The sequence below is a fragment of the Oncorhynchus clarkii genome, chromosome 3 (genome assembly GCF_045791955.1).
Source record: "Oncorhynchus clarkii lewisi isolate Uvic-CL-2024 chromosome 3, UVic_Ocla_1.0, whole genome shotgun sequence".
Classification (NCBI taxonomy): domain Eukaryota; kingdom Metazoa; phylum Chordata; class Actinopteri; order Salmoniformes; family Salmonidae; genus Oncorhynchus; species Oncorhynchus clarkii.
The window spans coordinates 72696539-72713767 of NC_092149.1; the positions used below are offsets into that span (position 1 = coordinate 72696539).

The following is a 17229-nucleotide window of genomic DNA, read 5'->3' on the forward strand; positions in this document are numbered from 1 at the left end:
CTATACAAACTACACGCACGCACGCACGCGCACACACACACACACACACACTATGTTGACATCTGATGCTTTGCAGCCTATTGCCACAGTACATTAGTATCCAGAGTATTCTAAATGTACATGGTTAAACTTGTATCAAGTATTAGTGAGTATCTACTGCCCTCTGTTGGTAAAGATAGTGACTCAGTCATTTTCGTTAGAAACAGCTTCACTAAATACTAAACAATAAGCCCTGCTGAGTGTTTATATACTGGTTATCAGCTTACTTTAATACATTAGTTGACGAGATTGATGAATACATCAAAAGTGACTGATCTGTATAGACCAAACTCATACCCGGTCACATGTTGAATATACATTTTAAGTGTCAATAGTGTACTAAAATACTGACAAAACTCTCCATAAAAACTCAAATGGAACAGAGGAAATCCTGCTAAGTCACACCTCACAAGTGTGAACTGGTTTGTACTACTGTACCTACAGTGCCATCAGAAAGTATTCACACTCCTTTACTTATACATTTTGTTACAGCCTGAATTTAAAATGGATAACATTTGGAGTTTGTGTCACTGATCTACACACAATACCCCCATAATGTCAAGGTCAAACTTGGTTTTATAAATTTAAAAAAAATTAATAACAAAATTAAAAGCTGAAATGTCTTGAGTCAGTATGTATTCAACCCCTTTGTTATGGCAAGCCTAAATTAGTTCAGAAGTAAAAAAACATGTTTAACAAATCACATAGGAAGTTGCATGGACTCATTCCATGATCAATAACAGTGCTTAGCATGATTTTTGAATGACTAACCCATCTCTGTACCCCACACATACAATTATATGTTAAGGTCCCTGACGTGCACTGTCAACTGTGGGACCTTTATATAGATAGGTGTGAGCCTTGCCAACTCATGTCCAATCTATTTATTTTACCACAGCTGGACTCCAATCAAATTGAAGAAACATAAATGACGATCAAAGGAAGCAGGATGCACCTGAGCTCAAGTTCGAGTTGCATAGCAAAGGGTCTGAATCTTTATGTAAAAACATATTTCAGTTTTTTATTTTTAATACATTTGCAAAAATTACAAAAAACGTTTTGCTTTGCCATTATGGGGTATTGTGTGTAGATTTAAAAGGAAAAATAACAATTCTATCTATTTTATAATAAGGCTGTAATGTAACAACAAAATTTGGAAAAGTCAAGGGGTCAGAATACTTTCTGAATGCACTGTGTTCATACTTCTCTAGTGCTCCTCTCTCTTCTCTCCATTCCTCTCTTCTACTCCCCTCTCTTCTCTCCCCTACAGGAGAGCAATGCCCAGTCTCATGATCACACTGTCTGAAGACAACAACGCCAGCAGAGTCAATACTCAAAAGACTCAACTCAGTCTATGGACAGATGCTAATCAAACAAGATAATCAAAATCAGTTAGTTTTTAACATACAACAAGAGCAAAGTATTGTGAAAGACAACAATCAAACATTTGATCCTTCACAAGATTAAACTTCATGTTTTCTTATTAAGCGTGTTACAACAGTTCCACAACATTTACGGTTCATTGTATATCTGTGGTTAATAACATAGGCCAGTGTTCAATTAATTGTATAGTGGGTTTCTAGATAGACGTGAGTTTGATTTAAGCAGCATGTCCTGGATAGAGGGAAATTACATGTCCTTGATTTAGAAATGGTTGTGTTCATTTGATGACTTCAGCAGCATACCACCCTGCATCCCACTGCTGGCTTGCATCTGAAGCTAAGCAGAGTTGGTCCTGGTCAGCCCCTGGATGGGAGACCAGATGCTGCTGGAAGTGGTGTTGGAGGGCCCGTAGGAGGCACTATTTCTTCAGGTCTAAAAAATATCCCAATGCCCCAGGGCAGTGATTGGGGACATTGCTCTGTGTTGGGTGCTGTCTTTTGGATGGGACGTTAAACGGGTGTCCTGACTCTCTGAGGTCATTAAAGATCCCACTAGTTATTGTAAGAGTAGGAGTGTTAACCCCGGTGTCCTGGCTAAATTCCCAAGCTGTGTGTCATACCATCATGGTCACCTAATCATCCCCAGTTTACATTTGGCTTATTCATCCCCCTCCTCTCCCCTGTAACTATTCCCCAGGTCGTTGCTTTAAATGAGAACGTGTTCTCAGTCAACTTACCTGGTAAAATAATGGTAAAATAAAACTAAAACTTCACAGCCAGGTTTGTTATTAGAACTGAACGGGTTACTCCAGGGGATTACCAATAATATAATAATGACTAACCTTCATGTGAATTTACCTACCTCATACAGACCATACTTTGTGGATGTTAATGAGGAGTTTGGAAAAAACTACTCTCTCCTCTGGCCAATGAATCAGACTCAAACGTACACTAAGAATGAAATAATAACATAGTTGCATGCAGCCATGGCGGGGTTCAAGCCCTATGGCCCCACAGCGCCACAACCAGAAATGTTTTTACTCATTACCCTTGGATAAGCTACGTCTGTACTACTTAACACGCCTGCGACATATCAAAACTCAACAAAAAAGATCATGCATACTTGCATGCTTTGTTTTGTTGACATTTGAACATTTGCTGTCATAAAAATAAAGAATATAAAACATGTACTCGCATAAAGAGGTTGGATGGAAACCTGGTTATTGTCTTTCTAATGATGTAATATACTTTCATGCATTTAAACACTGTCACAAATTGGTGGTGGTACATGTCATGAAAATGTTATTATGTTGTATTAAAGGTTCATGATTAAAATATATAGAATAGTTTAAGCACCCCTACAACATGATGCTGCCACCCCCGTGCTTCACGGTGCTTCACGGTTGGGATGGTGTTCTTCAGCTTGCAAGCCTCCCCCTTTTTCCTCCAAACATAATGATGGTCATTATAGCCAAACAGTTCTATTTTTGTTTCATCAGACCAGAGGACTTTTTGATCTTTGTCCCCATATGCAGTTGCAAACCATAGTCTTGCTTTTTTTATAGCAGTTTTAGAGCAGTGGCTTCTTCCTTGCTGAGTGGCCTTTAAGGTTATGTTGATATAGGAATCGTTTTATTGTGGATATAGATACTTTTGTACCTGTTTCCTCCAGCATCTACACAAGGTCCTTTGCTGTTGTTCTGGGATGGATTTGCACTTTTCGGACAAAAGTACGTTCATCTCTAGGAGACAGAACGCGTCTCCTTCCTGAGCGTTATGACGGCTGCGCGGTCGCATGGTGTTTATACTTGCGTACTTTTGTATGTACAGATGAATGTGGTACCTTCAGGTGTTTGGAAATTGCTCCCAAGGATGAATCAGACTTGTGGAGGTCTACAATTTTTATTCTGAGGTCTTGGCTGATTTATTTTCATTTTCCCATAAAGTCAAGCAAAGAGGCACTGAGTTTGAAGGTAGGCCTTTGTATATCTGTGCAATCTGAGGGAAATATGTGTCTCTAATATGGTCATACATTTGACAGGAGGTTAGGAAGTGCAGCTTAGTATCCAACTCATTTTGTGGAAAGTGTGCACATAACCTGTCTTCTCTTGAGAGCCAGGTCTGCCTATGGCGGTCTTTCTCAATAGCAAGGCAATGCTCACCTAGTCTGTACATAGTCAAAGCTTTCATTAAGTTTGGGCCAGTGTGTACTCTCTGTTTAGGGCCAAATAGCGTTCTATTTTTTTTGTTAATTACTTGACACATTGAAAGGAACTTTATTATTGTTTTCTCATGATTTGGTTGGGTCTAATTGTGTTGCTGTCCTGGGTCTCTGTGGGGCCTGTTTGTGAACAGAGCCCCAGGACCAGCTTGCTTAGGGGACTCTTCTCCAGGTTCATCTCTCTGTAGGTGATGGCTTTGTTATGGAAGGTTTGGGAATCGCTTCCTTTTAGGTGGTTATAGAATTTAACGGCTCTTTTCTGGATTTTGATAATTAGTGTGTATCGGCCTAATTCTGCTCTGCATGCATTATTAGGTGTTCTACGTTGTACACAGAGGATATTTTTGCAGAATTCTGCATGCAGAGTTTCAATTTGGTTGTTGTCCCATTTTGTAAATTCTTGGTTGGTGAGCAGACCCCAGACCTCACAACCATAAAGGGCAATGGGCTCTATAACTGATTCAAGTCTTTTTAGCTAGATCCTAATTGGTATGTCAAATTATATGTTTCTTTTGATGGAATAGAATGCCCGTCTTGCCTCTCAGCTTGTTCACAGCTTTGTGGAAGTTACCTGTGGCGCTGATGTTTAGGCTGATGTTTAGGCCGAGGTATGTCGTTTTTTTGTGTGCTCTGGGGCAACGGTGTCTAGATGGAATTTGTATTTGTGGGCCTGGTGACTGGACCTTTTTTGGAACAACATTATTTTTGTCTTACTGAGATTTACTGTCAGAGTCCAGGTCTGACAGAATCTGTGCAGAAGATCTAGGTGCTGCTGTAGGCCCTCCTTGGTTGGTGACAGAAGCACCAAATCATTAGCAAAGCTTAGACATTTTACTTAATTGTCGTACGATAATTTGGTAAAAAGCCAATTTGACATTTGCTCAGTATATTGTTTTTACTGAGGAAATGAACTAGCCTGCTGTTAATGATATTGCTGAGGATTTTCCCAAGTCTGTTGTTGACGCATATCCCACCGTAGTTATTGTGGTGATCAGTCCTTGGTTCCAAATGTTGGGGAAGATGCCAGAGCTAAGGATGATGTTTAAAACTTCGTAAGGCTAGGTGGGACGCTAGCGACCCATTTTGACAACATCCAGTGAAATTGCAGAGCTTGAAATTCAAAATTCAAAAATCTTAATATTAAATATTCATGAAAATACAAGTGTCATACATATTTTTAAAAGCTTAACTTCTTGTTGATCCAGCCGCTTTGTCAGATTTCAAAAAGGCTTTATGCAATTAAAAAAACCATGCAATTATCTGAGGACTGCGCACCGCATACAAAATCATTAAAAACATTTTACAAACCAGCAGAGGCGTCACAAAAGTCAGAAATAACGATAAATAAATCACTTAACTTTGAAGATCTACACGTCCCAGCTACACAACAAATGGTCGTTTTGTTCAATAAAGTCCTTCTTTATATCCCCAAAAAACAAGCCTGAAACCCTTTCTAAAGACTGTTGACATCTAGTGGAAGCCATAGGAACTGCAATCTGGGAGGATTTCCTTTGAATATCCCATAGTGTTTGAATAGGTGGTGACCTAAAAAAAAACTATTTCCGGATGGATTCTCCTAGTGTTTTCACCTGCTATATAAGTTCTGTTATACTCACAGACATTATTTTAACAGTTTTAGAAACTTCAGAGTGCTTTCTATCCAATACTACTAATTATATTCATATCCTATCTTCTGGGCCTGAGTAACAGACAGTTTACTTTGGGCACGTCAGTCATCCAAACTTCCAAATACTGCCCCCTAGCCCTAAGAAGTTAAAGAGTTTAAGTATAGCCAATTGGAATTTGTGGTATGTATATTTTATCATTTCACTGAGGATACCATCAACACCACGGGCCTTTTGGGGTTGGAGGGTTTGTATTTTGTCCTGTAGTTCATTCAAGGTAATTGGAGAATCCAGTGGGTTCTGGTAGTCTTTAGTCTTTTTTGATGGTTGTTCTTTGTTATAGGGCCAAAAAGATTGGAGAAGTGGTTTACCCATACATCTTAGTTTTGGATAGATAACTCTTTGTGTTGTTGTTTGTTCAGTGTTTTTCAATTTTCCCAGAAATGGTTAGTCTATGGATTCTTCAATTACATTGAACTGATTTCTGATGTGCTGTGCTTTTTTTTTGTGATTCACCATAGTGAAGGCGTTGGCTCAGGTTTTCTGGGTCTCTATGTTTTTGGTTGGATAGGTTTTTCAATTTCTTCATCAAACCATTTGTCATTGTTGTTAATTTCCTTTGGTTTTCTGTTTGAAATTTGTAGATTTGATAGGGTAGCTGCGAGGTCAAATATACTGTTTAGGTTTTCTACTGCCAAGTTTACACCTTTGCTATTACAGTGGAACGTTTTGTCCCAGAAGTTGTATAAAAGGGATTGAATTTGTTGTTGCCTAATTGTTTTTTTTTAGGAAGTTTCCACACTACTTTCCTTCCATCTATAGCATTTCTCTCTCTCTCTCTCTCTCTCTCTCTCTCTCTCTCTCTCTCTCTTTCTCTCTCTAGCTCCATCAATCCACTGTGAGGCAAATAATTTACAAATGGACAGCATTTAACATGACAGCAACTCGGCCTAGAAGTGGACACGCTTCCAAAATATCACCAAGCTCCACAAGAACAATAATAAATCAGGTAAAAGCCAACCCATACATAACATCTAGAGATTTGTAGACCTCCCGTACTGCATCTCAGGTAACTGCATGCTTCAACAATAAGAAGAGCACTAAATCAAAATGCCATCCATGGGAGGGTTGCTAGGAAGAAGCCTCTGCTGTCAAACAAATACCAAACTGCCCATCTTAACTTTGCCAGAGACCACCTGGACAAACCTGAAGGTTTCTGGAAGTATATTCACTTCACCGATGAGTCTGAAATTGACCTTGTTGGTCACAATCAACACTGCTATGTTTGGCGAAAACCCAACACTGTCTACCACCAAAAGGACCTTATCCCAACAGTCAAGCATGGTGGTGGGAATGTCAAGATCTGGGGCTGCTTTTCCTCCTCTGAACCTGGAGAACTCATTAAGGGAACCATGAAATCTGAGGTATACCAGGAGATTCTGGAACAGAACGTAAGGCCATCAGTCAAGAAGCTAAGCTGGGATGAAAATGGTTCTTCCAACAAGACATCCACCCAAAGCAATCAAACAAATCTACCAAAGAATGGCTCAGGAGAAAGAAGATTTGTGTTTTGGATTGGCCAAGTCGAAGTTCTGACCTAAATCCAATCGAGATGCTGTGGCAGGACCTGAATCGGGCAGTTCATGCCAGACAACCCTCAAACCTCACTCAGTTGGCTGAATTCTGTAAGGAGGAGTGGGCAAATCTCCATCAAAACAAATGTCATAGACTGATTACTGGCTATAGGAGACATTTACTCCAAGTTATCGCTTATTATGGAGGTGCCACAAGCTGTTGACTGAAGAGGTTCACATATTTTTGCACACATCAAATATGAGTTTCTGTTAAATAAACCAATTTTTTAAATAAACAATGAACATATCATATTTTTGTTTCTGTCATTTACTTGGAATGTCTTTCTAACAAATTGGGGCTTAAAAAAGGATTTGTATATATTTATTTTTATATTTTATAGCAAAATAATGACCAGCCCTGTAGGGTTCACATACTTTCAAGCAGCATTGTATATGAGGTTATGAGAAATGTGATGTAGCATGGATAACAAAGCTGAGCCAGAGGCTCACTTATCTTTCACGGCATGTGTTAGTATTAGACTTATGTCCTAATTCCCCACTCTACAGGAGGGTATAAGCACTAACTAAGATTGTCATGATATACTCTTCTCTTACTTCAAACATACACTTCTTATCACCTACTACTATCTCTTTGCTTTCTGAAGGAAAGTGTTTGCATCAAAGCCATGATGGTTGCTTGGGCAACAAGATTACATGTAATTATAAATACAGACTGTTTCTTATATTAACTGTATCTCCTCTCTCCTCACAGAGACCTCTGCTGCCTGTTGGGTTCTACTCGTTGTCATTCTATGTCTGCTGCTTCTTCACTTGTATGGTATCGGTGCAAATACGGACAGTTTCCTTGGTAATGTCAACTACTGTAATATTATAAACAGAATTTAGCTTTGTCAAAAAAATGAATGATTTTTTTTTTGTTTTTTTGAGTTGGTTCAAGTTCATATTATATTTTGGGGGGACTATATCCCAGGAGTTTAATCATGGCCAATCACCAGTTTAAAAATAAATAAATAAATAATAGTTCACCTTTATTTAACCAGGTAGGCTAGTTGAGAACAAGTTCTCATTTACAACTGCGACCTGGCCAAGATAAAGCAAAGCAGTGTCGTGTGCAGAATGGAAATAATTGCTATTTTTATCATATTTTTATTCAACCAGGAAGTCCCATTGAGACCAATGAGACCAGAAATGAGAAATGAGACCAGAAAAGGGAGACCTGTTCAAGAAAAATATTAAATAATACAGCAGTAAATACAATACAAACCACATAGAATTCAACAGTACAGTGCAGACACAGCAAAAACATGTGACTTCCTCACATGACTCTGTTCCCCAGAGATGGGGGGGGGGGGGTGATAGTTATTTTGCTAGTTCTCTATCACAAGAAAGAGATATCAGAGAACACACATTGAAGCGGTCTTCTTTCTCTCAGGGAAGTCACTGTTTTACAAGCCTCCACACTCAACACCAGATTCTGAACTGAATGCTAGTAGCTAAGCCTCCGCCCTCTACACCAGATTCAGAACTGAATGCTAGTAGCTAAGCCTTCGCCCTCAACACCAGATTCAGAACTGAAGCTAGTAGCCAAGCCTCCACCCTCTACACCATATTCTGAACTGAATGCTAGTAGCTAAGCCTCCGCCATCTACACTAGATTCTGAACTGAATGCTAGTAGCTAAGCCTCCGCCCTCTACACCAGATTCTGAACTGAATGCTAGTAGCTAAGCCTTCGCCCTCAACACCATATTCAGAACTGAATGCTATTAGCTAAGCCTCCGCCCTCTACACCAGATTCAGAACTGAATGCTAGTAGCTAAGCCTTCGCACCCAACACCATATTCTGAACTGAATGCTAGTAGCTAAGCCTCCGCCATCTACACCAGATTCTGAACTGAATGCTAAGCCTCCGGCCAGGTTCCTAACTGGATTAATATGCTGTTACTCAGAGAATTGACCCTAATATGCAACCTAATATGGAGTAGTGGCTGTGATGGAAAGGCCCGTGACATGATCCCTATGGAAATGGCACAGTAGATTAGTGCCTCAACACTGTGCCTCAACCAGTGCCTCAACCTCGCATGGCTTTATTGCTGTGAAACAATGAACTGTGTCCCTCTGCTCACTACTTTCTTAGTACACAATGGAGAGACAATGCAAGAGCAGCTGTACTGCTGTGATTAATGTAAATAATGACAATTTGTTTTTATTTACCAAGTGCAGGAAATGTTACAATTTTTTTATTTGCACATGTATTCACAAATAACATTTATTTAAGTTTGACACCTGCACCAACTCTTTCCCAGGCCTCTCTATACCACTGTCTTTCTCCCATCATGGTGTGACCAGTGGCCTTAAGTTGTCATGCTGCAGTGAGCATGTTTCTCTATATGTGTACACTTTACAGTAGTTGTCCATCAGTCATATTGTTTTTTCATAATAGACATCATTTTAATTTTTTGTTGTTGTTGCTGTTAATATGTCAATGTAGTTCCTTACACCCAACTACCAGGCCTTCTTGTTGCTTTATGTCTATTTCAGGGCCTGGACACATATCAACTGGGTGGATACATTATTTCAATGTTCTTCTGAATATAAAAAATAATGCAGGGAGGCCACTGCAATCTAGAAACAACGTGTGACTTTCTGAGATACATTGCATTTGATCCATAGATAAAATAATTTTATTTTTTATTTTTCTGTAAACAAGGCTTAGCTTTCCATCTTCTATGCAAATCCTAGCCCACAACAGTCTAACCAGTCCTAAACCCCTGAGCACCACCTTTTGACTATATAGTACAGAGACGTATCTGTCTCTCATGCTCTGGTACAAATTATGTCCATATACATTATTTCCATCACCTCAGCACTGTTGTTATCAGGTCGTCAATGTCTGAAATAGAAATGCTATACATTTTCTCACACACCCCTCAGTCACGTTCTCTGTTCTCCTCCTGTTTAATGTGCCGCCTTTTCTCTCAGTGTTGTGGGTCCATGTTGACAGCGTTGTGCAGCATCTGTAGCTAGACAGTTTTCATAAATCATCTCTTCATTGCATTCCTGCTGCACCTAAGAAAACGAGAAAAGTGAATGACATTATCAAGAGATGCAACATAAAGAGACTGGGAGCAGACTGGGGAACTCCTTCGGTTCAACATTGGTTTCAGTTGGCCCCAGGATAATGAAGTGCCTCACCTGACCAATGAAGACCTACAGATGCCTGTGCCAAACCATTACACAGTAAAAGGTAATTACATGTAAAAGCACTTCCAAGTGCCATTTCCTTGCCGTTTTGGGGGAAGATTGCATGTTTCAGTGATCCTGAAAGCTATACCGGTGGGGTTTTGGCCCCAGGCAGGTTCAACCATGCCTGGCAGGTTCCAGGTGAGACGCCTGACTAAATACAGCACCTGGCCCTCCTGGTTGGGGGTTGGGTGTGGGGCTACCAAAAAAACACACATTGTTACAGAAACTGCAACAACTTTGAAAACTACAACAAGGGACTCAACAGGAAACTTCAGGCAACCGATATGCACTATGACAGATTCAGATGAAAGCCCTACCCGGGAAATCAGGAGCTTTCTAGGGACCAAATCTACAGTCCCCACCATGTTTGAACCTTCAAACTCAGCTCACGTTTACAGAGACATGGACAGGTACAACATGGACATCCTGTGTTAAAGAGAAAGCAAGTGGACTGCTTCTGGACCCAAGGTGACAAGCGATGGCTCAACAATACTCTATTCAGGAAAGGATTATTCTAGTGTTGTAGCCCTCATTATCAGTAGAACAACTGCCAAATTACTCTTGGAATGGGAACCCATCATTAAGCAGGACTTGACTCCATGAACTGCAAGTTCACCAACCTGCAATGCTATGACCCCACCAATGAGGCAGAGGAGGTGGACAAGCATGACTGGGAGGAGCAGCTACAGCAAACAGTATCCAAGGTCCCACAACATGATGTGATCATGATAACGGGACATTTGAATGCCAAGGTTGGAGCCGATAACGGAGATTGTGAACAGGCTGTGGTAACACTGCTGTGGTACCATCAATAACAACGGTGAAAGGCTTGTCAACTTCTGCCTCAGTAACAGCTGTATGATTGGTGGAACACTCTTCCCTCACAAACACATCCATAAGATAACATGGAGATCCCCAGATGGTCACACCATCAACCACATCATTATCAACAAGAAATGGCAAAGGACTCTGTGTAAGTCATGGTCCACCGTGGGGCAACAGCGACCACTACCTGCTAATCGGCCAGGTTAGGCTGACGCTGCGATCCACACGTCATACAGCAAGGGCAGAAAGTCTTTGACATCAACAAGCTCACATATCCTGACATAAAGAAAGCGCCGAGCGGTCTCTCATGTGACAGGACGCTAGCTGTGGCCAAAGACAGACTCCAGCGGCAGAAGATTGCTGCAGCCATATATACCACCCGGGACAAAGAGGACTAAGTAAGTAAGTACTCATGCAATTTATAACTTCATTAACTTACATTTTTACTGCCAGGGTTCTATCTCTTAGCCTGGTAATTACCAGACTGATTACTGCTGTGCACCAAAACAGAATGTAACCTCACAAGCCTTCCGGATGGTTGTACAAAGTTATTTACCTGCTCAATACACAGTATACTAAGAGCAGGGAGAGAAGAATGTTATTTCAGGACAGTCTTGAGTATTCATTCTCAAGAAGGGTAGTCTAATCTTAGGTTCATTTTTGTGTGTTTTTATATTTCTGCAGAACAAACACAACACTGTCCTGCTGAGTTTAGGTAATGTGAATTAAGTTGTCACCTGTGCTTCCTCTCCAACCTCTAAGTCATCAGGCTACTCGTTAGGGCGCACACCTGTCACCAGCGTTAGGCGCATAATGACATTCACCTGGACTCCATCACCTCCTTGATTACCTGCCCTTTTTTTTCACTCATTCGTTTCTTCCACAGTCGTCATTGTTCCTGTTCTATGTCGGTGCGCTGTTCGTGTTTCTTGTTTTGTTCTTTTATTTATTAAATGTATTCATTCCCTGAACTTGCTTCCCGACTTTAAGTACATAATCACAGTTGTAGACTTAGTTAGTAATCAAGTTTGCGTGTCTAAAGAGTAAGCCATTAACTTTGCAGGCTCTGAACAAGGTCACCACAGTAATGCTGACAACTACACACACTCAGGGCCAGATTAAGAAATCATAGGCCTGGTGTTCCCCATCAAGTCAAGACTGGCAGCCATTATTGCTAGTGTACCCATGAGTTTAACAGTCAAATTGCCAGGGTAAGAGTTTCCAAAACCCTTCAATGGATTATATGTCTATGGACACAATGCAACAAGCTGTATATTTGGTGCACATGCTGCCCAAACTGCGTCCATCCTGACTGTAGGCACACCGCTAACTTCCAAAATAAAGGAAATACTTAAATTTAGGGAATGTAAATGAGGGATACAAAATATATGTTATGGTGTAAGGTGAATTTTCCTGACATGGTTTAGGTCCACTTGTAGAATCGATACCAAGGCGCATTGAAACTGTTCTGGCACCCAGTGGTGGCCCAACACTCTTTTAACACACTCTGTAGGTGTTTCCTTAAATGTGGCAGTTACATGCATGTGCTTGTGATAAAACTTCATCCACAGTTAAAAAAAATAAACTATTTATCCTCTGTGGTTAAATTATGCTCTTTGGTCTATTTTGAACATTGAGAATGGGCTCCTGTGGTTGGATAAATAATTATAATACAAAAAATATATATATATTTGTATTTTATGGGCGCCTTGGGCACCCTACGTGCTTGGGCCCAGCCCCTGACTCATACAATTGACCAGTCACATATATTTTTTGATGCCGCTTTTTTCAATTGGTTTATTAATTAGTTACGCAATCAAGGCAGGTCCCCCTAGTCACGCATTTGGGCCCCCTACCTCCTCTCTTCATAAGTACAGGGGTACTTATGAGAATTAATCTGAACTTCCTTAATCTGCACTGATATGAGACAATACTGTAGAACAGGTAAAATAACACTCCCATTAGATATATTGCATTCATCAGTCTTGTGTTCATAGACCAAAGCAGAAGAATGGGAGCGGAAGCTACTTAAAACTGCTGAAATGAACCCTAGGTCCTAGAATAGAGGATCCTAACCTGTGAGATAGGGACCTCTAGTGGTCTCCATGGAAACTACATAGGGGTGTCGTACAGCAGGGGAACCCCTGGGTATGCAGGGGTCAGTGTAAATATTTATTTCAATGCTTTTATGAATATTGCTAGCAAAAACAGAATAAACAGATTTTAAATTACATACAGTACTGTGCAAAAACTTTAGTCAGGTGTGAAAAAATGCTTTAAAGTAAGAATGCTTTCAAAAATAGACATGTTAAAACCTGTTTGGGAAAGGGGTTCCGCTAGCCAATGAAATTGCAGGGCGCCATAACTCTCATGAATCAAATTTCTCAAACATACAAGTATTGGGCACCATTTTAAAGATAATATTCCCGTAAATCCAGCCACAGTGTCTGATTTCAAAAATGCTTTACAGCGAAAGCTCCACAAACAATTATGTTAGATCACCACCAAGCCACAGAATAAAGACAAACATTTTTCCAGCCAAAGAGAGGAGTCACAAAAAGCACAAATAGAGATAAAATTAATCACTATCCTTTGAAGATCTTCATCAGATGACACTCATAGGACTTCATGTTACACAATTGTTCGGTAAAGTGCATATTTATATTAAAAAATCTCATTTTACATTGCCGCGTTACTTTCAGTAATTCTAAAACATGCAATGATTTAGTTTAGAGCCCCATCAAATTACAGAAATACTCATAATAAACATTGATAAAGATACGACTATTATACATGGAATTAGAGATATACTTAATGCAACCGCTGTGTCAATCTTTTTTTTTACTTTACGGAAAAAGCTAACCATGCAATAATCTGAGAACAGTGTTCAGACAACAAAGAAGCCAAATTGTGGAGTCAACATTAGTCAAAAATAGCATTAGAAATATTAACTTACCTTTGATGATCTTCATCAAAATGCACTCACAGGAATCCCAGGTCCTCAATAAATGCTTGATTTGTTCGATAATGTCCATCCTTTATGTACAAATAGATCCTTTTGTTAGGGCGTTTGGTATGCAAATCCAAACGCGCGTGCAGGTCCAGCAGAACGTCAGGTGAAAAGTTCAAAAAGTTATATAACAGTCCGTAGAGACCTGTCAAACTAATTATAGAATCAATCTTTAGGGTGTTTTTAACATAAATCTTCAATAACGTTCCAACCGGAGAATTCCATTGTCTGTAGAAAAGCCATGGAACGCAGGTCGCTATCATGTGAAATGCACATGACCAGGACCTGGCTCTCTGCCAGACCACTGACTCAAAGAGCTCTCATCCGGCCCCACATCACAGTAGAAGCCTCATTCAAGTTTCTAAAGATGGTTGACATCTAGTGGAAGCATTAGGAAGTGCAATATAACCAATATCCCACTGTGTATTCAGTAGGGGCTGGGTTGAAAATCGACCAAACTCAGATTTCTCACTTCCTGTTTGGATTTCTTCTCTGGTTTTTGCCTGCCGTATGTGTTCTGTTATCAGGGTGTTTTCTATCCAATACTACTAATAATATGCATATATTAGCAACTGGGACTGAGGAGCAGGCCGTTTACTCTGGGCACCTCTGGGCACCTTTCATTTAAGCTACTCAATACTGCCCCTGCAGCCATAAGAAGTTTTAACCCAACCCATCTGAATTAAGCTACTGACCTCTCCGTGCCTATCACAATGACTTGTCTGTTCCGGAATTTGTTTCCTGCAGAAACAAGGTAACATGAATTAGGCATATGATTGAAACTATAACTCCTAATCAACTACAAACACAACATTGGACCACAGTGCTTTAGGCAATGCAGATGTGATTGAACTGAGCTCTTAGGTAGACTACTTTGAGCTACTCACCTACACAGCCAGACCATACAACAGATGTTAATGCAGAGAACCACTCCTCCAATAGCAGATGGAATTGTGAAGAGCAATAACCCCCGTAGGTTATATTCAGCATGACCTGTGTTAAGACAGAAACAACTGGGATTTTCAGGAAAGTCTCAAAAGTCTAAAACAAGTGTTATATTCTTTTGCTTTATAACAATATAGTAAACAATTGGGAGATAATAACCAAATAATAACATTATAACATTCAGTTTTGATGGTTTGCAATAATTATCACAATAATTGATATTTTTGTTAAAGTCAAAATTCTGGATATTTATATCTGGCATTACAGAATACAGTTTCTTCTCCACATGTTACAGTATAAACAGAACATTACTTCCATTACCTGTGAGGTTATTAGTGATGGTCAAATTCCACTCCATTGTCCGTACACCACTTTGATCATCTGTTATTTGACAGCTGTAGCTCCCGGTGTCATTTAACTCTACATTAAAGATAGTCAGCTTTGTAGGTGGATCAACACTCATCCTGTCAGAGGTGAATTTTCTTTGAGATTTATTCAGTGTGCCACTATGAGAGAAAATAAGAACTGTGTCCTTCTTCCAGATGTATGATGCATTCGTCTCTGAGTTATTGCAAACCAAAGTAACACTTTCTCCCAAAGAAGCTGATTTGTTTTTCAGATATTTTGTTGAGTCACCTGCTGACTCTATGGGACAGAAAACAACAAAGACAATGTTTTAAGTACTTTACTTTAAAGGACAGTGTGAGAATGTTTTGATCCTTTTAAGAAATAAGAATGCAAACCGAACACAGGCAGGCAGGCAGGTACACACATACATACACACTGTACTATGGTCATCCACTGTAGCTTACCTGTACAGACAAAGAACAGCATGACGACAATAGACACTAGGTCCCAGGACAGGAGAATTTCCATGACGACCTTGGACGTGACTGACAGACAGAGAGAGAAATGTACAGAGTGGAGTGGAACTTTAGAGCCAGAGATCAGTTTCACATATCGTTAGTCTGAGGAGGGAGAACAGAGGAAGTGGTCGTTTGAGAGAGAAGCACAGAAGTGAGTTTCTCTGAAACATCACAGCCATTTACTCAGAGATATCACACATACCCACTCAGCATTTTATTACTGAGTGATTTATTGTGTGCTCAGAGTTGTATTTCAAGATTCATTTCACATCCAAAATGTCCAAATTAATTATTTACAACTGTATCAATGTTAAATGTCCATTGGGGGGGGCAGGCAGACCTGGGCAACTCCAGTCATTGGGGGCCTGATTGGTGTCACCAATAATCAACTAATCATGATCTTCAGTTAAAACTTAAATTCGTTTAAATCAGGTGTGTTTGCTAGGGATGGGGGAAAGGTCTGACACCAATCGGGCCCCCGAGGACTGGAATTGTCCAGGCTGGAGCTCGGAGCAGAAGCATTTCACTGTACCCTGCGATCACATCTGCGACTCTGTGCATTTGACTAATAAACTAATCTAATCTAATATCTGTTAAGAAGCGGGGTAACTGGTGAGATTCGTATCACTGTTGTCTCTCTCCCAAAACCAACGTCTTAACCATTAGACCAAGAGGCAAGTGCTACATCATGCCAGTGGTCAGCTCAGAAACCACAGATGGTGCTTATCCATCTAGACTTACCCCGACACAAGGATGTCACCAGTATTTAATGTTACTGTGAGCTCCAGTGTTATTATGTTTCCATCAGGAGTGTGACACCAAAGACTTGTGGCAAGCAGAATCAACAACCTCTACATCATTCAAGACTGTTGCTTTTTTGAGAACGTGGTCAAATTCACAGTTAGCCATTGCTATGTAAATGCCAGCTGAAATGTAGCCAGGCCTTGCCTTGGCTCCAAGTCAGAGCAGGTCCGCCGAAGCCGTGAGCTAGTGAGACACGGGTACCGGCCCACGTAGATGGAAACAGAAAAGTCAGAGCCTTTTGGGTAAAACACTGCGGTAAATCCTCAGTGGAAATGCACCAAGAGAGAGTGCAGGAGTCTGGCCTAGTGGTAGCGCTGCCCACTCCATACCACACATCCCCCTGGCAACGGGGATTTGAGCCCTGTCTTGGCCACTCTGTCTGAGCCATAGAAATAGATGATATTAAATTATGTATTATCTAAGGCCCTTCTATCTAACCTCTCTGTATTTCTCACAGTCATTTCATAAAAGAAACCACATAAAGTATTGCAACTGTAAGAGGTCTGACACCCCAGAACATACTACACTCTGAACTACCTCAGTGTAGAATGTAGTACATGACATTAAGATCAGTTTCACATTGACTCAATCACATTAAATCACTTGGTGTTTTTCAATGCTTTTGACCATTTAGTTGAGTTTACTTGTCTTTACAATTGGGATGAAATGATCA

At 40.3% G+C, this 17229-nt stretch overlaps 1 protein-coding gene across 1 annotated transcript; it reads right to left on the reverse strand.

Annotated features, from left to right (window-relative positions):
* Positions 1 to 9315: 9315 nt before the first annotated feature.
* LOC139406130 (uncharacterized) lies at positions 9316 to 15905 on the reverse strand. Its single transcript, XM_071148615.1, has 5 exons — positions 15699 to 15905; positions 15208 to 15531; positions 14829 to 14934; positions 14637 to 14682; positions 9316 to 9929 (listed from the first exon to the last, which is right to left on the reverse strand). Exons 1-5 carry the CDS (start codon positions 15760 to 15762, stop codon positions 9819 to 9821), a joined length of 651 nt encoding a protein of 216 aa, XP_071004716.1. The 5' UTR covers positions 15763 to 15905; the 3' UTR covers positions 9316 to 9818.
* Positions 15906 to 17229: the final 1324 nt, after the last annotated feature.

What these genes read in the sequence shown, in the direction of transcription:
- LOC139406130 (XM_071148615.1), bottom strand. Translation starts at nt 15,762, where the DNA reads ATGGAAATTCTCCTGTCCTGGGACCTAGTGTCTATTGTCGTCATGCTG. An exon ending in GCTGTTCTTTGTCTGTACAG is followed by an intron (nt 15,532 to 15,698) that starts GTAAGCTACAGT and finishes TCTGTCCCATAG; the next exon opens with AGTCAGCAGGTGACTCAACA. An exon ending in ATTGTGATAGGCACGGAGAG is followed by an intron (nt 9,930 to 14,636) that starts GTCAGTAGCTTA and finishes TCGTTTTCTTAG; the next exon opens with GTGCAGCAGGAATGCAATGA.